The 22,932-nt window shown below is 42.4% G+C and overlaps 1 protein-coding gene across 1 annotated transcript; it reads left to right on the forward strand.

The window, feature by feature from the left end:
* Window positions 1-1,901: 1,901 nt before the first annotated feature.
* On the forward strand, window positions 1,902-22,853 carry cry2 (cryptochrome circadian regulator 2). The gene is made up of 12 exons (XM_076265455.1): window positions 1,902-2,202; window positions 3,108-3,216; window positions 5,150-5,292; window positions 8,300-8,484; window positions 9,072-9,160; window positions 9,326-9,466; window positions 10,970-11,281; window positions 14,802-14,953; window positions 15,254-15,456; window positions 17,042-17,128; window positions 20,287-20,534; window positions 20,870-22,853. The coding sequence occupies exons 1-11, from the start codon at window positions 2,045-2,047 to the stop codon at window positions 20,526-20,528; spliced, it is 1,821 nt and encodes a 606-aa protein (XP_076121570.1). The 5' UTR covers window positions 1,902-2,044; the 3' UTR covers window positions 20,529-20,534; window positions 20,870-22,853.
* The last annotated feature ends 79 nt before the right edge of the window (window positions 22,854-22,932 follow it).

Genomic DNA, 22,932 nt, shown 5'->3' on the forward strand with positions numbered 1-22,932 from the left:
CAATAAGTGAGTAGAATGCATTGTGTACTCACTGCAATACTGTCGCTCAGTTATCAAGACCTTTTGTAACCAGATTCATCCGAAACCAAATTGTTTGCAAGTAACAAATTCAGAGAAGAAACATATTCTCATCCTTATCATTTATTATGTTATAAGTGATGTTGAACATACATAATTACTACCAGTATGGGCTGTATAATAATGCTGTGAACACTGTTGGTTATATACAATTCGTCATATTCACCTTACCACTAAATCTATGTCTGCTATAGCCTGGAGTTATAAAAGGAGGCTGCAGAAAACCACTGTCGTATCACATATATCCAGAATATTGGAGTTTAGAATTGCGGGTTTCTGCTTGTCAGCAAGTTCTCCTCAGTTTTGTCAATGATTGATTTTTAAGCTTATAACACCATGTGTTTTATCAAACCATTCATAACAACTGTCTGGAATTTTCCCAAGTTAAGTCAAGGCTTAATATTATTGATCCAAAGCCATATATCCAAAATTGCCTTGGTACTCTAGAAAGCTGTAAAGTATTGGACCCCTTGATGTTCCTTCACGCATGGTTATTGATCTGTGGAGAATGCCCAATATTACAGTCAAAACAATTGTTTATATCAACAATGTTCCCAAAATAGAAAGGTAGACTGTAGGCCTAAAAGGTGTTTGATGTTATTGAATCAAACTCTAAATTATATTACTGTATTACATATTGATTGTAGACATATTCATAAATAGACTACTGGATAGCTCAACGACATAAGCTTTATTAACTAGGATCATTCAGGGTAATTACTTCGTTTAGTGCCTCTCACTGAGGGGCTCAGGGTCTATGAAGGATCAGAATGCAGGCTTATAGCACCCTCTAGTGGTGGCAGCCTGCACCTGAGAGCTGAAAAAAAACAAGTAGGATAACCGCAGATCGTGCAGATTGTGCAAGCTGTAGCAGGGGTTTCTCAAAAAACATGGTTTGGCAGAGACCATTAAAAGTCAGCCTACGTTTGTCATCCGATCCTTCCTATATAATGAGACCACAGAACCAAACAAATGTGTAAATAATTACGACATAAACTACAGAAAGGAAAGTAGCCTAGCCTAATTTATGCAGGGGGGATGTAGGCTATATTTACAAGAGGCATAGGCCTAGTCTATTTTATGTCAAGCAGGCATTCATATAATTGATGCTTACACCTAAAAAAGAACTAAGACACATCACCCTAAATAAGTAGGCTTCCACTGAGGGAGTGGAACTAGGCTACTTTTTAAGTAGCATACCTTTTTTGACTGACAAATGACTCATGAAGACATGTGGACTTGAGACCTGTTCACTGACCCACTGTGTTTTAATTCCATGTGCTTAAATTGCAGGTGAAATTAACAAAATTATCAAGACATGTTTCTAAGTAGCCTAAGCTGTTTCTGGCATGATGCAGTTTTTGCAATGATATCATATAACATTAAACACATGCTATAATCCCTTTACAAACAAATTAGGCCCATTTCAGAAGTGTTTGTAGGAAATGCAGAAATGTAGGTTATGCATTGAAACCATGTGTGTTCAAGTAGCCTAAAGGTGACGGTCACTGAAAAATAAAACCCTCAAGCACACAATGCTTTATTATAGAGTTAGACATTGCCACCACAGATTCCGCCTGTCTAAAGTGTTTGTTGGGTTATATTTTACTGCTGCCTTCCAGTCTATGCTGCCTTCACAGTGAAATTTCACTTTTCTAGTTCTACCGTTTCTTTACAGCCATGGCTACCAAACAAACGTGACTAGGATAAGTCTACACGTGCGGAGGAACCAATCAATGCGAGGCATATCACGTCGCTCATTTTAATACTCTGTACACGTGTCATTCTCTTGACCAATGAAAGAGAAGAGCGGAGGAAAGCCATTACGTCTGGTGTCGACTCTCCGTGACTGGTCGCTCAAACTCCAAGAAGCTTTAGCGTGTCAACGATATCTAAAATGAATACAGTTTGAGTAAAAGCATCTTATAACATCAACTGGATTACTAGCATGGACTAAATCGAAGTCATGGTCGTCAATTCTGTACATTGGTTTCGAAAAGGACTGCGTCTTCACGATAATCCAGCTTTACAGGAAGCCCTAAATGGCGCTGACACTGTACGCTGTGTTTATATTTTGGACCCGTGGTTTGCTGGTTCGGCGAACGTGGGTGTTAACAGATGGAGGTTTGTGAGCTTCTTTTAACGATTTAGGCAGAGCTGACAATTGCAGTCCACGATAGATTAAATCTTAAATATATTTATTGCTTGGAATATAAGTGTAGCTTTGGCAGAAGCCAAATTTTGCATGGGTTGGCCTCCACAAGAAATAACTGGCGCATCCAACTGTTAGCTCCAAGCTAATGCAAATGAGGAGTTAACTATTACAGGATATGCATTTACTGAAATAATTTAAACGTACACGTTTCCTTTTTATTTTCTATTGTACAGTACCAGAGAGTATAGAAGTAACTTCTAACTTCTATACTCTTTGACAGTACAGCTAAACGTACGCTTTCGTTTGACTTGTAGGCCATTATTATCAGCCCCTTAGCTTCAAAGCTAGGCTAATTCTAATATTAGGGCTGCTCTGTTGTGAAACTTGTGAAAGCAGCAGCGAACTTATAAAGATACATCCATGTACCATGTGATCCATGTACAAGAAAATAGTAAGTAGATTGCTGGTCAATACGGCAATGTAATTAATGACTCCTTCAGATGGTGGATTTGTTAAGTAGCATGCTATCATGCGAACGCATTTTGCTCACGCCCACTTGGTTACTTGTGTTTTATGTAACACCTTCAATACACAGTATTTGTGCGTCATTAATTTCAACTTATGCATGCTCACACGATATCATACAGTTGAGTCACACGTTTGTGTCACATAGAATGAATGTGTCAAAAAGTTCTTCTTAATTGGAAATGTAATACACAACGCTATGATGACTGTAGTGACGGATTGTGAGTCTGGGCCACATGAGGTCATCCAAAGGGAATGACTACTAAGTCCATATATATACATTTATGTTTTGGGATCACAAGTCGCCACCATTAGCCGAATAACATGTTTGTCCTGTACATTTCCTCAGGTTTTTGCTGGAATCCCTGGAGGACTTGGACACCAGTCTCAGGAAACTAAATTCAAGGCTTTTTGTGGTGAGAGGCCAACCAACAGATGTGTTTCCACGGCTTTTCAAGGTCAGTATTGTATATAATGTATAGAAATGTAAGGTTTGCTTCTTATTATTATGCAAGGTTATTTGCATACATTGAATAACTTTTAGCTTGTTCACTTTATAGTAGTTTTGATGCTGCTGTAAATAGAATATTATGAAACATTATGTTACATAGTTATGAAATGTTATGAGTGGATAGAGGACTAAGGAAACTCACCTCAGTGGTAAACAACACGTCTCATAAATGGGAACTATATTGGATCATTTATTTTACGGCTGGACACTCAGCCAAAGAGATTGTCCTAAATGGCTGTTCCGTTTTATTCAGAGCCACTGGACACTCATGACCAGAGGTAAGCAGTGGGCGAAATGCTCTGTAACCAGAAGGGTTGATGTAGGGAACATCCTCTACACTGTAGGAAATGGTCTCAGGGACATTATGTTAATATTATTTGCGGTCCCACATGGCAGGAGACATTTAAATAGCTAGAAGCAACATGGCACATCCTGTCACCTTGAGCTTCCAAGCTATTAAACATTTTGTTTTCGTTTGTGTTGTTGTTCTGAGACTTCTTTTTTATTTGTGTTGCAGTGAGATGCACAGACATTTGTTTTTACATGAAAGCATTCACTTGTGAGATTCACTGCCTTTGTTGGTCTGGCCTGTCTCCATTGCCTGTAACTAGGAGAAGTTCTTGTGCTTCTAGAAAAATAATTGGAGTAGCCTTCAAACAGATCCTCATTTGAATTTCAGAGAAGCTGTGAAGGAGAGGACAGGCACTACATTCAAGGGCACTTTCATTTCATCACATAGTTAAGGTGCTTGACATTATTAAAATTTAAATCTAAGAAAGTTATATTATAAGGTCTTGAAAGGACCGAGATAATGATCACCAATTCCTCAGATTTCTGAATTGCTGTCAGGTCCTCACACAACTTTCTGGGCCACAGTTTTTAGCCCCCCGTCAGTAGAATGAGGTTGGACACAACACTGACCTGTTGAGACGTCTGACCAGCTGTATTTCTGGTGTCCACTGCTGGATACATTATTTTGTTGGTTGCATAGTCAGTAACTTTTGATGGTGTTGAGCCTCTTGAGACGGATGACTGACATTATCTATACCTGTCAAGCAACAATGTCTATCAATTTTACTTTAAAGTAACTAAATCAAAAAGCCAACATCAACAAAATCTAATAGGGAAAATGGTGGCTGGGTCATAGTCACTGCTCATCCAGAGCGTCTGGTATTGCACTATTTCACTTTTGTTCAATGAGACAGAAAGGTGACCCTTTTTCATCATAATTGTTTAGCATAATTTGAACACACAAGGCATCCTAGACTCTTATCCAGGGTTATCCAGTATGCTGAAAAGCGACAATAAGGGTAAAATACAAATTCTCACATAATGGCCGACTAATGGCACAGGATGCCTGTTGTGGTTACTTGAGTAATATCCAACTGTAAAATGAACAGCAAAGTAAAAATATTTACTAGATAGACTGTATATGCCAGCAGTACAATGCAAGACCTCACCACCTGCATACCCAAGGAGAAATGGCAGCAGTCTGGGTTGTGACTCAACAATTCCCTTTCTGTCTTGGATCACAGGGCTCAACGTTAACTTTTAAAAGTAGTTGCCAGATTGTCAACCAGGCATGAGGTTTTGGTTACCAAAGCCAACCAAATCTGATTGCCACTTGTAACAAGTTGGTAGCCAAAGGCAACCAGGCAACCATTAATGTGGAGCCCTGAATCATTTCTTCCTTGTATCATTACTATTACACATTTAAAGTGTGTTGGGTCTGAGCTGAATTGCTGGAAGTGGGATGGAGAAGAATAATTATTAAGTTGGAAATTAATGGTTTTACATTTCATCAGTTCCTCTTGATAAAGAAAAGACAACGGAAACAACTAATATGTGAAACCTCTCTGTCCCTCTCCTTCTCCTCTCAGGAATGGAACATCACCCGTCTGACCTTTGAGTATGACTCGGAGCCATATGGGAAGGAGCGGGATGGAGCCATCATCAAGATGGCGCAGGAGTTTGGGGTGGAGACGATGGTGCGGAACTCCCACACGCTCTTCAACTTGGATAAGTAAGTCTGTCAGGAGAGGAGCAGGCGTCCAGTCAGTTCTTCCAGCACTAAGCATGAGTTGAATACTATAGGATATATTCAGGTGGAACAACTGTGGACACACTTCTCCACACTTCATTTTGTCTGTTGTGTATTGCTAACTCTATAGTGGCTGGTTCTGAAGTGTTGTACTTGAGAAAGTCACCTGCATATAGTCCAGTATGCACACACCAGCTAAAACCCTACTACCGTAAGTGCAATACAAAGAAAATTGGAATTTGTAAGGTTTTGTCATGCGACTTGATGGAGGATTCTTCTAGTTGGAGGAATGTAAAGCATGAATGGAAAGGAAAGGGATTTAATCTTCGAAAGTCGTTGGCCTAATTGAAGCATTGTTCCCCAGACGTTGTTTCTCTCTGCACTTAAATGGGGCACCTCACCACTGCCTTAACATTACAAAATCATTTACATATACACAGCTCATCGATGTGGCATATAAAGAAAACTGTGGGAAACAAGGAAAAGGAAGTTGGCATTATGGTATTCATATTCCTATCTATATAAAGAAAATTTCCTGGTCATTTTCTAAAACTTGTTTTGCTAAGGGACATTGTAGAGATTGTCTTACACATTTTGCAGTGTTTTGCATAGACTTTTTGTGAATAGACCATGTATTAGGCTAAGGCTTGTTTAACATTTACACATTAATAGTGTACTACTCAAATAGTTGAATAGTCTTTTACATTAGTTCTGGAGGGTAGTGGAACATTTGTTGATGCATTAATGGGACCCACTGTATGGAAGTAGGCTAAGTAAAATAGAGATGTTTCAAATAAGTAAGGGATAATGTATAGAACGCCGGTCATTATTGGGAAAATAAGTCCCGACAGGGTGAACCGGACCCCGACGCGCAGCCTGAGCGTGTAGACTAGATTTGAAAACAGCCACTGATGGTGCAGATTTGATGTATTAAGGGAGGCTGTTCCAAAGCTTGGGTGCTCTAACTGCAAATGATCGGTCACCCCTAGTTGACAGTTTACTTTCTGGAACAACTAAAAGTCCCAGGCTGGAGGATCTGAGGGGCGAGCCGGACAGTAGGGGGTTAAGATGTGTTTTATGCATCGTGTAACCTGAGATCGCGAATGCTCTTTGGTTACAAAAATCAGTAGGCTTGTCACGCAACTGAAGCTTTAGGCTAATAAATAAATATTTGGCATGGACTGTTAAAAATAGAGATTGTCATTACCAGAAAAGTCATTAGCTTTTAATGGAAGAAAATGGAAGTTAAAACAGCATCTGCTGTGGTATTCAGTGTTTTGATTGTTCTGTGAGTGTGTTGTGCTCTAATGCCTGCGTACTTGTGCATGTGTATGTGTGTTTTCGTGTGGGAGACACAACTGAATGTTTTGCCGTGTTTCTCTGACGTGCCAATCACAATACTTAATTTCCATGAAAAATATGAAGTGTCAGCTGGCCAAGTAGCTTGCAGGCTGCTGCTGAATGTGACATATGGTTAAGATAGATAAGGCTTGGGGTTCCACGAGTCATTAAAAGGCTCAGGCGGGGAAATAAACAACATGACCTGCAGTGTGTAACGTCCAACAGCCATCAGCCGTTCAGCCTGTCAGGCCAGTTTTGTCACTCATATCACGACTTCAGCAGAATTTGAAGTGTTACACAGGCAAGAGGAGGAGTTCAAGAGGAAGTTCAATTAGCCTGTGATGATACACATGAGGAATAGGCCGAAGTGAAAATGGGAGTGTACCTTTTAAAACTGCTGATGGCAGTTCTATCCTTCAATTACACATTGCACACACTCTGTGTAATGCCCTTGCATGGAGGCTTAATCAGGACGCTGACGTGCAGCATGGCCTGTGGGCCTGTGTATGGCTATTGTGCTATTGGCACAGTTGAATGTGGTTCTGCTCTTTGACCTTTGCGGTGCCCCAGCTGCTGGCTGATCAATAATTGACTGTGGGGCTCTACGGGGCTGCTGGAGCTGCCTGGCCTGGTCGCCTGTTTCCAGTGCAGCTCTGGCTCCCCACAGACATGAGTCATTCACAGATGATTACACGCTGTTTGCATAAGTGTGTAAATTGCATCTGCGCGCTCTTGACCTCACATCATCAGGAGAAAAGCGTTCAACTTAAGTCCTGGGACCATGCGTGTGCTCTGTATCTTCATCGTACGCCCCCTGCCACCACCCCCTCTCTCTCTCTCTCGTGCACACTCCTTTTCCTTCTCTCCTTGTGCGTCAGAAGGTGTGCACGCCAGCACAACGTTACATAAAAGCAGGTGCTCACTAGCGGCCCACGCAGTCGCTGTTGTCGTCGCCACCTTCCCGAGAAGAGGCACCTGCGTGTGCATCAGAGAGACGCCTCTCTCGCTCTCAGGCAGTCCGGGCCACTTGCTGTGCACTGGCAGTTGCAGCCACCCAGTGGCCGAGCGCCACCACTGCAGGTCACACTGCCAGACATGTGACGGAGGAAAGGGAGGGGCTGTAAGTAGGCCGAGGAGTCCCAACTACTGACATGTGCTGGCAGGCATGCGCCGCCAGACTGCTGCTGACACATGGGAGCCTCCTGACTCCGGACCAGGGAGCCAATGGGAGGGAGCTGACGCTGGCTCAGTATAGATGCCCGTTGTATAATGTGAAGAAACCTATAAATAAAGATTGAGGGCTGTAACTTTATCGGGGCGGGAGAGCTTACCTGCATTAGCATGCAGTCATGTGGGTCTCCAAAGCATTGAATACGATTTTCACATTTTTAGCCTTGTTCTTTTTTTCCCCCAAAAAGTTTTTTCTCTAGTCTGTTTGAGTGTCGAGCAAGAAGGATTTAATTTGGCCTATTCAGCATCAGTGACCCAAACTATTTAGAATGGGCCAATAATATTAACTGTGCTGTCCTAGTTCAAACTGTACTTGGGCCTGATGCATTTTCAGTAGAGTTTTCATAACCTGCTTGAGTGCGGGGTGGTTTTCAGGCCATGTGGGTCTGTCTCACCTGGGCTGCTTCCTCCCCGACAGGATCATCGAGATGAACAACAACCGGCCGCCGCTTACCTTCAAGCGTTTCCAGGCCATCGTGAGCCGCCTGGAGCTGCCCAAGAAGCCACTGCCCACCATCACGCCCGAACAGATGGACAGCTGCCGCATCAAGATCGCAGACAACCACGACGAACACTACAGCGTGCCCTCTCTAGAGGAGCTAGGTGAGCACATTCAGCCACTCAACCATAACCATAACCAACCATAGCACATTCAGCCACTCAACCATAACCATAACCAACCATAGCACATTCAGACACTCAACCATAACCATAACCAACCATAGCACATTCAGCCACTCAACCATAACCATAACCAACCATAGCACATTCAGACACTCAACCATAACCATAACCAACCATAGCACATTCAGCCACTCCTAAAGGGGTTTAGTAGCCAAGCAACCCCAACCCTAACCAACCACAGCACTTTCAGCCACTCCTGAAGTGGGCAAGCTACCTCAACCTACTGCAGCTCATTCAGCCACGCCTAGTTGGTGCAGCAGCTGTGCCTTTATGTATAAAACTCGTATAGTATTTTATTAGTTATTGGGGAATTGTAGCGCCCACAATGTGTATTATTTTATATATTAAAAAAGCTGGCATACTGATTTCAAGGCTAACAGTAGGCTTATGAAGTGTATACCTTTACTGTTTTATGCAATATCAGAGAAAGAGTTATGAAGTTCATGCTTTACTGATGTTCTACAGATGTAGATTTCACTAAGGGTCTGTGTGTACTGTATTCTCAGGGTTCAAGAATGTAAGTCAGGCTGATGCAGTCTGGAAAGGTGGTGAGACTGAAGCCTTGGAACGACTTAACAAGCATTTAGACCGAAAGGTGAGTGGTCTGGACTGTTACAGATCCTTTGCTGAGCTGACTTAAGTTGTGTTCCTCATGTTGTTTGCTAATACAGTTTGCTAATTGTTTGTCTTTTCCTAAAAACAAATACTGTACCATATCATTAGTGAGTCATGTTTCCTTGTGTTTGATGTGATTCCTCAGGCATGGGTGGCCAACTTTGAGCGACCACGAATAAACATGATGTCGTTGCTGGCAAGCCCCACGGGGCTCAGTCCCTACCTGCGATTCGGCTGCCTGTCCTGTCGAGTGTTCTACTACAACCTACGGGAACTCTACTTGCAGGTAGGGTAACTTTTATGTGTTGACCGTCATTATGGCCTCAAACATCACAAACATAGGTTGTGTTGTACTAAACAATCATGCTACATTATCCCAGGCATGTTTATAACAGTAAAGTTGTAGTGTCAGAGGTGCTTCTTAGTGTAGCTTTTGCACTTCAGTGGACAACAGTCAAACCTCTGTAGAGAGGATAGCATTGCCCTGCAAAAACTTTAAACTAATTGACCAAAGGTCATGCCTTCAGTCATCCCAAGTTCAGTGATGTAATAGTTTCAATGGTATGAATGTTTCCTATTCTCTTGATCTCTTGCCATAGAAATTAGCCAATGTTCCAGTCCAAATACAGATTATGCACACACACACACACACACACACACAAAATGGCAGTCTGACTCTTCTGTTGACTTGTTCAGTCTTAGACCTATGACCAAAAATACTTTCGGGCGAGACACCCAATTTACTCACACATTTATGGCTAGAACATATATATGGATAGAAGGTCAATTAATTTAATCAATTATGGAATGATTTGTACAGTGTTATGAGTGAACTCACTAAATGTGACCTCATGTCAAATGTTCCTTTTGTATCTAATGTAATCTAAAGTCGCACAAAGAAATTGTGTCCAGTTTGTAAAGGTCTTCAGACTTGATTGTTTTTTCTGCATTAATGCAGAAATTGCATTATCCCCAAGGCCTACCTCATGCACTGTATTTTTGCACATATCTAACATTTTGTATAGAATACACATAGTTTACATCCAGTGTGAGTTCAGTTAGATCCATCACTAGCCATGCTATACTGTAAATGCAAAATGTCTTTCATCCTCCCTCTCGTCCTGTAGATTTGTGTGTGGTGATGGTGCTGTCACAGCAGAAGCAGCTCAATGGCTGCAGTTTAAATGCAGTGTTTAGACATATCTCAGTGTTTCCCACAGAATTGAATTCTATTTGTGGTGGTAGGTGACGGGGGTGTTCACAGTTTTTGAACAAATTTGCACGTCGTGGTTATGATGCCAACGGATTTAATCACGATTTAGCCAGTCGTCTTCTCTGCCAACAACAATCCTTGCAGGATTTTTAATGTTTTCTTTAAACGTGCATGCAGGTTTATTGAAGGACAGAGACACAAGGAGAGGCTGTGCAAAGGTGCATATAGCTCTGCAATGAAAGGATTCCATCCAGTTTAAGTAGTACAACATAGAAAATCATTGTGTGGTGGTCAGTGTTGATATTGTGGTGGGCCGCCACAAATAAGTCAATGTATGGGAAACACTGTATCTGTCTTAGTATGTTAGTACTTCACACCACACTGTGGATCTCTGTGAGTTCTGACCAGTCATGGCACCAGCCTTCTGTCGACGGCCATGTTCACCTAGTGGGATGTTGTGCCTGTGCGGTAGACGTGTTGTGCTGCCTGTGTGGTACAGTAGACTTGTTGTGTTGTAGACACCGTGCTCGTGTGCGTGGTGTGATGGTCGTGTTCTTCTCGCTTGTCTTCCCTCAGCTCCGTAAGCGCTGCAGTCCTCCGCTCTCTCTCTACGGCCAGCTGCTGTGGCGGGAGTTCTTCTACACGGCGGCCACCAACAACCCCAACTTTGACCGCATGGAGAGCAACCCCATCTGCGTGCAGATTCCATGGGATCACAACCCGGAGGCGCTGGCCAAGTGGGCCGAGGGCCGGACGGGCTTCCCCTGGATCGACGCCATCATGACCCAGCTGCGGCAGGAGGGCTGGATCCACCACCTGGCCCGGCACGCCGTGGCCTGCTTCCTGACCAGAGGAGACCTGTGGATCAGCTGGGAGTGTGGTATGAAGGTAAGGAATGGGATTTGAAAACCACTGCTGTAGTTTCAAGGAACTCTTAAGGTTGGACTAGGTGTGCTTTGGCAAACAGTTTGGCGACTGGTCTGGAGAATTGCTGAGAGTGAGTAGACTCTATGTGCCCGTCAGCATCTGCCACCATCCCGCCTTTTGTCACCATCTGGAGGTTGGACCTGACCGTTTTATATCACTTTATATCCTGAGTTATGGGTGTTTTACTTGGATGATGCGCTGTGTAAATGCCTTAAGTGATTTGGTATGCATTGGCTTGAGCACTTGTGTGCATTCCCTCAGCTCAGAAGTATTTGAGTGATGAAGTCTTTTCACAGCAGTCCATGGTTGCTTTTGTAGGCAAGCAGTACACTGGCTTGTATTGGATATATGAAATTATTTTAGAAGCTCTGGCTTAGAATGTCCTCTCAACACCATGTTGTTGTAGCTATGCAGTCTCAGTCTGAGGGATATTGCTTTCTGGGCACCTAGATTTCCGTTGCGCAAGTAGGGATGTGAATGGCCACAGAGGCGATGATATAATCATGATATTTGGGCCATGATCTCACAATATCATTGTGATTGTTTGCATCTTTCAAAACAGCAAAACAGGTAAAATGCATTATAAGGAAAAAAATCATTCAATTCACCTGACTTGAATCTTCTCATTTGACTCTGTGAACAAAATGTATGAACACATAGTCAACTCTTGCTCTTATAAACACATACAGTGAGTGCTCTACACAGTGAATGGACTGTTTTTGTGAGTTTCTCTCTTCCACTTTTAAGTGGTAGAATACATAGCAATGATACTCATGTACAAAGTTGATCATTCTGTGCTAACTCAGACAAGGCTTGTGCAGATTTTGTCTATATCATGAATGGGCACCAAAACCAATGTCTGTAGAATATAAACTTGTTTTACCCATTTGGTATCAATCATTATTTTCTACAAAAGTACAATAGTTTATTAATATGAAGTCCTCACAAATAATTGGCATGAATACAGGGGAAGGCAGGTTGTGTTTTTTAGTCATTTTCAAAGGACTAGGTCTACAATTTTATTTCAAATTTAGAATTTTGTCTGCAGGCAGCACAGACATCCACTTGCTGGCTTTATGTTTTGTAAATAAATGCGTGATCAAGTAATGCACTTGTCATATATTACTATGTTGGGTGATTGGGTGATTCCTTACTTAATTTACTTTAAAACTTTAAAAAATGTAACTTGTAAATATACTCATATTTTAGAAATTACGGTCAAATCAGTTTATTTATTATCATCTGTGATTATTTCAACTTTATAAAGTCTTTCAAATGAAATAAGTCATAGTTTGCACAGAATGCTTATTAGATCTGGGAAGTCTGACCATGTCAGGCCCTTAGGCCTAAGTTTGAACTGGCTTGCTTAGAGATTTTGCATTGAACACTTAATGATTCATGTCAGTTCACGTATTGATCACACTGTTTTTTACTTCTGGCTGTGTGTTCAATTAAGCATACCATACTATAGCTACACCCATAATACTATTCTGTTTTCGTTTGAATCCGAAACACGTTTGTTACGTTTTTGCCTCTCATCTACACTATTCCAGCATGAACAATTTGAAAAGGATGTCGGACCCATATTTATTAGAAAAGTCCGGCTTTGCGTTTTAACGTGAACAGAGAATGGTAGAACCTTTCCAAGAAAAAGAAAGCCTAAAAAGGTTGAACAGCTTAACATGCTACTGATTTTTGGGGTCAGCACTGTTGGCTGTAACTAAAAGATTGTTTCGATTTACTGATTCCATCACTTGCTTTTGCTGTGCCAGTGTCACGGTTGCTAGGTACTAGGTAATGCTGTTTCCCTGCCATTATGCCATTGTACTCACTAGGCCTAGCTGTGGAGCTGTCATTATGACCGCCGCGCAGCGAAGCGACGGTCATATAGGTTTAGTCAGAATTTTTTTTTTTTTTTTTTTTTTTTTTTTTTTTCGCATGCCCAAATTTCCATCAATGAGTCCCGGGACACTGAAAGACTGGGGTACACGAAACTTGGTGGGCATGTAACCCCACATTTTTGTTTTGATCTGTAGCCCCCCCCGCTGGACTGGACCCCCCGAAAGGAGGGTAGGGCAGACACAGTTTTCTGTGAATATCTCGAAAACCGTAGGGTTTAGGAAGACCATTTTTTTTTGTATGTTGATCTCAAGGGGCTATGTCAACCCATTCCATAACCAAAAAAAAAAGTAAAAATGAGGTGTTGTAATTGAAGGTATCTGTGACCTAACATAGTCAAAACTGCACGAAATTGGAAGTGTAGGATCATTATGACACCCTCTGTATGCGCGCCAAATTTTGTGGAATTCCGTTCATGGGGGGCCACACAATAAATTAATTTATGTTACTATACACCAACTGGCCTGTAGGTGGCCGGAGACAGTTTTCTGTGAATATCTCGAGAACCGTAGGGCCTAGGAGGTCCACCTTTTTTATGTATGTTGGTCTTAAGGGGGCATGTCAACCCATCCCATTACCACTTATTTCATGTATAGCGCCACCTAGTTAAAAATTAAAAAGCAAAAAAGTAGGTGTTTTCATCACAATATCTCTGGCTGACAAGGTCAAAACTGCACGAAATTAAAAGTGTAGGATCATTATGACACCCTCCGAATGCATGCCAAGTTTTGTGTACTTTCGTTCATGGGGGGCCTTACAATAAAATAATTTATGTGTACATTTAGTGACGTACACCAACAAGGATTCCCGGGACACTGAAAGACCGGGGTACACAAAACTTGGTGGGCATGTACCCCCACATGGATAGCATGGAACCGTCATTTTTCGTTTTGATCTGTAGCCCCCCCGCTGGACTGGACCCCCCGAAAGGAGGGTAGGGCAGACACAGTTCTCTGTGAATATCTTGAGAACTGTAGGGCCTAGGATGACCATTTTTTTCTGTATGTTTGCCTCCAGGGGTCATGTTAACCCATTTCATGTGCACAAACAGATACACACACACACACACACACATACATTCACAGTAATCATACGTATGACACATACTCACACAGTAGACATATGTACGCTTGCATGCACAGGCACACAGCAGGCACACACACAAGCACGCACACACACACACACACCCACACACATAACATAAACATAACACAAACAATCGAGAATTTCTCAGAATTATGAACAGGCAAGATGGAGGTGGGGTTGTATAAAATGTATTTTACATGTGAAATCTATGAACTAATCATGTTTTGGTACTTGTTGTCTAGCAGATACCAGTGAGAATTGAGTGTGGATAATGCAATTTAGTGAGACAGTTAGAATCATATAGGCCTTTCAGCGTGATTTCTTTTTGTGGAAAAAATGTGCTGGACTGGGCGGCGGTCATATTTTGTACCGCTCTGCGGTACATCTAGTTACCTTTGGTGTAATTATTGCCCCCACTTTTCCTCATAAGACCTTGCTGGTGTCTGTTTGAGGTAAAGAGTGGATCTGAATGCACGTGGTTCTGTCTGTTGTTTAGGTGTTTGAGGAGCTGCTGCTGGACTCTGACTGGAGTGTGAACGCGGGCAGCTGGATGTGGCTCTCCTGCAGCTCCTTCTTCCAGCAGTTCTTCCACTGCTACTGCCCCGTGGGCTTCGGCAGGAGAACAGACCCAAGTGGAGACTACATCAGGTACGCAAAGCACAGTCCGGTTTTTGCCAGTAAACCTGCTAACCGTTGTACTCGTAGTATTTGTACATGCCAGTGTGCTGGGGGGACCTTCACATGACCATTTGCCTGGAATATTGAATTTAGGATATAGTTAAAGCTAGCTACCTACTTAAAACAAATCTTTAAAATGTCTTTAAAACTTGTGTAATGTCACTTTATGGTCTTAGTCCAATCCACCAGTTCAAAGTGCCGTCTCCATACTATTCTGTGAAAGGTATATGTGATACTATAAAGCTTAAGAATTACATTTGCCCTGTGCAGGCGCTACATCCCAAAGTTGAAGGACTATCCCAATCGGTACATCTATGAGCCCTGGAATGCACCGGAGTCTGTGCAGAAAGCGGCCAATTGTGTGGTGGGGGTGGACTACCCCAAACCCATGATCAACCATGCTGAGAGCAGTCGCCTCAACATAGAGAGAATGAAGCAGGTCTACCAGCAGCTCTCCCACTACAGAGGCCTGAGTGAGTGTTTCCCTACACGCACACATGCACACCATGAGATTCATCTGATATACTTTAGTGTGTTTGGCAACGTTGTACAGAGGCTATAGATGCTTTCAGATATAACCTCCAGAGTATATGCGGAGCTTTGTCAAACGGAGGTCTGACCCTTTGGGTGATTCAGATATGATGCTAACATGCTGACATTATACGGTCGTATGTGTGAACGACACCGACGCACATGAACAGAATCTCTGTGTGGTTGAACAGGTTGAATGTGGTTGAACATGCATTGCACATGAACAGAATCTCCGCATGTTCTTCGCTTTATTCAGACAGGAGTTATTTACATAATGTCTGTCGGAAATACTAGGAGGGGAGCAGTAGAACAGCCGGCTAAGTTCGGACTTCCAAATGACCGTTTATGTTGTTCAGATAGACGCCCAACCGTTTAACATCCGCAGAACCTCCGGTCTTACACATAGGTCTGAATGCAGCTTATGTGTTTTCTCCAAGCTGCAACTTACAAATACATAACGGCTTTGCTCTGCTTTTTCACAACTGTTCTGAATAAATGGCCTGATGTGAGGCAAAAGGCTATGGCCATGCGTCAGAGGCTAGTTTTTGAAATGATTCTCCGTGTGGCTCTTAGTGAGAGACCCTTTCTGCTGTTCAGAGTGTTTCCATCTCTGCCATTTAGTCTTTGTGTTGTTCAGTTGGAGTTCTGTCAGCACGACCCTATTGAAGTAATTTACACGGCAGGATCCTTTTGATCACAGCAGTGCCATGAGCCGCAAGCATGAGGAACAAAACACACAAGCGTACACACACACCACACACACACACACACACACACACACACACACACACACACTGTTCTGCATGTCCAACGGAAAATTAATTACCGGTACCCATTTTTCATTTAAGCAATAAGCCCTGAGAGACCCTACGTTACACTATTAGACACAATGTGCGAAATCAGTATAACCTACGGACTCGAGTGGCTTATTGCTTTTCTAAAACGATTACTACATATATCTGGCAAGATTTCATCGCAGCAACGAGAATTTATTTTTGGACAATCATTCTTCCGCCAAAAAATATATTTCCTCTATCAGAATGGTTGCTAAGCAACGTCGAGACGCAACAACTTTTGTATCAATTTGTGGAGGTGCAGAAATATAGAACCAAATGCAGTCAATATGTAGGGCTATGCTCGATTTTACAATGGCATAGAATGCGATTCAGCCAATCATAATGAAGGACCGAAACTATCCGTTTTAGAATATATTGTTATAGTCTGTATTGCTGGATTAGTAACAGCTAAAAGACACTGGTTGACTTGAGCTCAAAATTATTTGGATGTAAATATGACTTATTATTATTATTATTATTATTATTATTAGGCAGTCTATGTGCTCATGTAATAATAACTGCAAATCATTCACCTGGTTGTTGCATTAAGAACAGTTGGTAGGCTTGTGGGCAATCTTGTGTCATTGTGGCTAAAAAATGAAGAGCTTTCTTGCGGTCTCATGAGGTCAGACTTACACATTGAGTAAGTTGAGCTTTTTTCTTTTTCTTTGCTTGCATCTCTCTCTCACAGGTCTTTTGGCGTCTGTTCCCACCATCCAAGAAGAGGTAGAGCCCTCGTTATCAGATGACTCTCAGGCCAGTGGCAGCAGCACCACTGGTAAGAACAGGAACACGTGAGGCCCAGTGTTCATCCGTAACACAGCAATTGCACCATTGTACAAAATTGTCATCAGTGTTTAGGGAATTCTGGGAAACTTAGACCAGCAGCCATTAGATTTGATGAACATATTTTTTATATTCTCTTTTAATGTATATTATTTACATCTCTTTGTTTGTATCAACAAGCTGTAATAGCTCTTGAAAGCTCTGTGTATATAAAAACTTCAATTCTGAAAAATGGCATTGTAAAAAAGTAGAGAAGGTCAAATGTTTGAAATCCATTGCTATGCATATGCCATCTGTGCATGCACTGTTTACGGTTACTTATTTTCAAGTGTATATGAATAAAAACACACTGAAAATAAAGATTTGGGATTTTAAGGGTAACCGTGTACCCACATATGTTTGCAATGGTTTTCTAAGGTAAATGATGGCCATGCATGAGTTCAGTCTGGAAACTCTAGCTAGGGCTGCTGATTATGAGAGATCCCATGTCTAGCTCTGCGTAGGTTAATGGGCATCCTTTCACTCATGGCTTTATGATGTTTTTTTTGTGTTCATCAACAGCAGTTATGCAGCAGTCACTGCATTTTCATCTAACAGCAGCAGCATCTTCAGTAGATGTAGTCCGTTTAGCTAAAACAGAACTTACTACCATGTCATGTACATAAAAAAAGCTCATAAGCGTGTTTAGAGAGTTTCCTGACTGAACTACAAGTCAAAGACAGTTTGTGAAGCCAAGGAAGTTAGGATAGACATTCAAGTGATAAGTGAACACTGTGCAAGGGCATCAGATGTATACTGTAACTTACATTCTGTGCATTCAACACCAAACTGAAATCATGTGATGTCATAAACCACTCCCTAACTCCCTTGCGCAAACAATAAAGTAATATTATTGGAAATGGTACAACCTGTCTATATGTCTTAATTGCATAGACATTTCAGGTCATGAGAAATGAGACTAGTCCAAATGGTTGTGTCCGTGGGCCCTGTATTGGATGATTTTCACACACAAGTTTGGCAGCTAGTCAGCAGCACAGTGTTGCACTAACATAGTTTGAGGCTGTATGTGAAATAAATTAGCCAGTAGCACACCATTCTTTAGCCATGAGCACAGCCCTGCTTCCTTTATCCCTTCACCACAGAGGTGAACTAGTGTTTGCTGGGTGAAGATGGCTGGTGGAGGGTATACAGTAAGTCTGCTGATACAGTGACGTTAATAGCAGCTCCATGGTTGAACTCTAGCTCATGGAAATTAAACTGGTGCTTAGAAGTTCAGTAGCACCAGCCCGTATAGCACTTACTTTGCATTGTCGTTCTTCAACATCATGTGCGGGTGTGGTGCTCTTGTTACCTTTGTAAGCCATGTCGAAACGGTGCTGAATTAGCTGTGTTGTGTGTATGGTCTATGGATTCACCCTTCCTCTGAGAGGGCACCAGGGTGTTCAGCAGCCCAGTAGGTGGGACCTCAGATCACTGCCAATTCAATGCCTCTCCAGGGTAGGTCAAGTCAAGTCAAGTCAAGTCAAGTCAAGTCAAGCAGTTAGTATAGTATAGAATAGTATAGTAGTAGTAGTAGTATAGTATATATACTCTTGATCCGTGAGGGAAATTTGGTCTCTGCATTTATCCCAATCTGTGAATTAGTGAAACACACTCGGCACAAAGTGAGGTGAAGCACACACTAATCCCGGCGCAGTGAGCTGCCTGCAACAACAGTGGCGCTCGGGAAGCAGTGAGGGGTTAGGTGCCTTGCTCAAGGGCACTTCAGCCGGGCCTACTGGTCGGGGTTCGAACCGGCAACCCTCCGGTTACAAGTCCGAAGCACTAATCAGTAGCCCACGGCTGCCCCAGGTGCCATGGGATATTAATGAAACTAGGATACCTTGTTCAGGTAATCTATTTTATGTACCACTAGGTGCCATTTTGTTTGAAAACAATCAGTATGGAGTAGCAGTATGGGTACTCGTGGGCCATCCTACCCATGGGTGGAGTAGGTGCAAGTCAGAACTTCTAATTTGAAGGCCGCAGGGAACATTTTTTTTCCAAAGCATGAACTAGCAAGCCGTTTTAGGGCTGCCTGAATTTTTGTGAGTTCAGCCACGGAATATGCACATAGGATCTCCAAGGGCCATTTTCAGAGATAAAATAGGAACCATTTTTCTTAGCGGCTGGGCCGAGGACTGGGCCATTCCTATAAACATTCAATCCACCCCCGCAAGTTCCTGAGTTGAAAGGTGGCCAATGTCTTCCCGACTAGCAAACATGGCAGTTCATCAACCCTACCTTCAAATTGGTATGTAGAGGGCTACAGTGTAGTAGGAAAGTTACTACAGAAGCCAACTCAAGTAGCATGAGAAGTTACTACAGTAGTGCGGAAGTGCCTCTCCGCTGACAACCAAACAACAGTACAGATCGGGTGAAACTGGATGTCTGCGGTATCTCTTGTCACCTGTTTCTCCCAACACTTGCTTCTACATTCCGAGGGTGACTGAAGCAGTATATCCATCCCACCAGAGTGAGGGTTGTCACTTCTCCTGGAGGTGTCTGCTGCTTGGGTACTGTTGCTCTCCTCAGCCTCCACCACAAACCCGTGGAACACCTCTCTTTCCCAGGCTACCACATGGCTGGTCATGGGATGTGCGTGTCCAAAGGGAGACTGGACACTACCAGCATGTCCCCCTGTTTCCCACCGTGGGTAACCATGTGATTGAACCCCTCGTTTTGCCAGTGATCTTCCTTAATCACCTATCCCAGTAGTTTTCAACCTTTCAGGGGAGTTCTCTTTCTGCAGGCCATGGAAAATTGCAGCAACCTACTTTTGGCTGTTGGGTAATTGTCCCGCAGAAGGCCAGTGCTATCTTAGTGGACACAACAATCATCTACCACATCCACCACTTTTTTGTAGAGAAGTGCTCAAGTATGCTGATAAGTCAAGATGGTGGCAGTCATCTCGGTGTTAAACAGTTTTTTATAACACTACTACAAACTTTATTCTCTTTGTTAGGACCCAACAAAGTTGTGTTGAATTTTCTTACCTCTTTATTGCCTCTTGTCCAAACAAATTGCCTGATTAGAAGTAGCTAGCACATATTTTGCATTATATGTCTAATAAGATGCAATGTAGCCGTTTTGTGTTCGTGTGGTTCCCAGGTGCAATGTTAAAATGCCAGAGAACCACCACCACCACAATGGTCACAACAGAAGCTACGCCAGCAGTGGTCACCTCATCAGCAGGAACTACTGCCGTCGCCGCACCTGCAACAGTCATGCGTCCAGCTGTGTCGGCGCAGCCCCAGAGGAAGAGAGGCTGGCCCACGGAGCTGCAGAGTACCCAGGGCTGCTCGCAGTCCAAAGTCCAGCACATCAGCAAGCCCTCCACCAGTCAGGAGTAACCTCCGGTACTGACCTTCAATACTCTGTAATGACTACCACAAATTTACTTTACTTTGCTAAATAATGCATCTAATTATATGATATATGTCTACAGACATCATGATACACCTTATTAACTGTGCTTACTGGACCATTATGATTAATTCTATTATTCTGCCGTCCCGCTTTCTATTAAGCCAAGTTCAATCCTCGGCTGTGTACTTTGGAACCATTCCATTAGAATATCACCACTGGAATATCTACCATGACCTCGTTTACTTAGCTACTTAGTAATCAGTTATATTACTAAGTAATCAGTTGTATGACTTAAAAATGATTTTCCCCCTTGGTCTCTGTTTAGACACATATCAGATGGCGTCCCTGAGAAGAAGCAGGAGGTGTACTGATAGCAGGGGTGGCCTGCGATGAAGGAGGCCTTTATGGGGGCGAAGAGCGGATCCTGTCGTCTTGTGGAGGTGTCCCCTGATTTCTGACACACTGCACATCCCTCAGATGAGACTCGAAGGAGAGATGCCATGCCATGCCTTGCCTTGCCTTGCCTTGCCACTCCACGCAGCTTGTGTTGCATTGCAGAAAAAGATTAGCAGCAAAAGCAGCGCCTGAAGAGATCATATCAGCTGTACCATTGCCAATTGGACTGTATGGGAACAGCTGGCGAGTGAGAGCTGGTGCCTTTCTGGCTCCTCTTCTCTCGGCTGTTACCCTGATCTGCTCCTGTCCTGTAGATTCACCCTGATTATGTGTCTGATGTGTGAATTTGAACTGGAGGGGATTCCACTTATAGCCGTATCAGAACCCCTTTGTGGCTATCGCTGTCTGACTGCAGATTACACTGCCGTTATCATGCTGTACACAACTTCAGCCAGTTAACATGAGGCAATGGGCTTCAGGTCAAGCAGCAGTCGTCAGAGCAGGTTCTTGGAGATGGAGTGATTGTTGAATCAGATTCTGGCAAAACTAAAAGCGGACAATCTGGCAATAGTTTCGTTGTAACCAAAGATTTTTACATTGGACATCTACAACTATAAGTGGAGGTATATGACTAGTCCGAACGTAACGGAACTGAACGGAAATAAATCCCTCCAGGATTTTGCGATGTTGCGTTTTCGCAAATTCAAGGATTTTCCTCAATTTCCTGCGAGTTTCAATTTTCTCTTATTGCCAAAAAGTATTTGAAACACTGCAGTGCAATATTTTTGATTGAATGTATTTTATTTAAAGGGGCCATGTGTAGAATTATGTAGGACTTGAGTTGTCTTGAATGCATCATTAAGTTTGCAATGGTGCTCTTCCATTGACTTGCATTGTATTGCACTGAGGTACAAAGTGGTATTACAACAGTGCGGTCTGAGCAGGGTCTGAAGCTGGCTGTTTAGCATGCTAGCTTTGGTGGATATCTGAGTAACGCAGAGCATAGCTGTTTTTGAAATTGCATTAGAACAGTTGTTTCTTCACATTCTGTTGCTCTAGGTCTTGTTTGAATGTTTTAAAACTACACGTTGCCCATTTAACTCAAAATCCACACAACTGTTGATTTCGTTCATTTTGGCCACGGTGATCTCCACAAATCCTTGCAAAATCCTGAAGGAACTGAAATGTTTTTTTTTTTTTCTTTTTTAAGACGACAGAGGTCCATGTTGAAGAAGAATTTTGATCCTTTTTAATTAGATTTGCAAAAAGACAATTGCATTTAGCTCCTAACTAACGGGGTAATCTAGATGTTTAGTACACATTTGCAGACAATCCTTCAAAAACATGATATCAATGAAATTGCAGTTGTGTTTTGTAGCAAAGTAGTGTTGCACTCTGTCCATGAAGTATGCACTATACAAATAAAATACTTACTTACTTACTTACTTACTTACTTAACCAACATAACCCAACTGCAGTTCAACCGATATTACCTTGAAAGGAAAAATTAAATAATATATATTTATGACAACTCATTGAAGAAATGAGTTTTGCAATCAACCTCTTTATTTATTCTTGACATGTATAGGCTAAATACCATCATTCTTATTGTGAATAATAGTAACATTTTTGTTAGTACATTCAGCAGTCTGCTGGGCTGTAATTGGACCTGATAAGTTGCAATGTTGGAAAGAGGTTGGTTAGCTGAACCCGAATGCAAAATGCACTAATGCCACAGCAATAAGCAGCAGCCAACCCTAGCCATCCACTTTGGCAATGTGTTCGAAGCCAGTCTAAAAGTAAGATATTTCTGCCAAAATGTTTTAAAGAAGCAAATCTAAAATTTTGCCAGGAGTTTGATCAAATAGTGATAAAATAATTTGACCAGCACCTTGTCCAATAGTCACTCCCTCTCAGAAAATTCCAGAACACCTCTGATGTCTTGGAACTCTCCATCAGCCGCTCACCAAAACATGTCATGCCCATTCTAGA

The sequence above is a fragment of the Alosa pseudoharengus genome, unplaced genomic scaffold (genome assembly GCF_046254945.1).
Source record: "Alosa pseudoharengus isolate Yale_2024_CS ecotype anadromous, Long Island Sound unplaced genomic scaffold, YU_APseudo_1.1 YU_APseudo_1.1_scf_10, whole genome shotgun sequence".
NCBI classification, from domain to species: Eukaryota; Metazoa; Chordata; class Actinopteri; order Clupeiformes; family Clupeidae; genus Alosa; species Alosa pseudoharengus.

What these genes read in the sequence shown, in the direction of transcription:
- cry2 (XM_076265455.1), top strand. Translation starts at nt 2,045, where the DNA reads ATGGTCGTCAATTCTGTACATTGGTTTCGAAAAGGACTGCGTCTTCAC. An exon ending in GCTGGGAGTGTGGTATGAAG is followed by an intron (nt 11,282 to 14,801) that starts GTAAGGAATGGG and finishes TCTGTTGTTTAG; the next exon opens with GTGTTTGAGGAGCTGCTGCT. An exon ending in CCAAGTGGAGACTACATCAG is followed by an intron (nt 14,954 to 15,253) that starts GTACGCAAAGCA and finishes TGCCCTGTGCAG; the next exon opens with GCGCTACATCCCAAAGTTGA.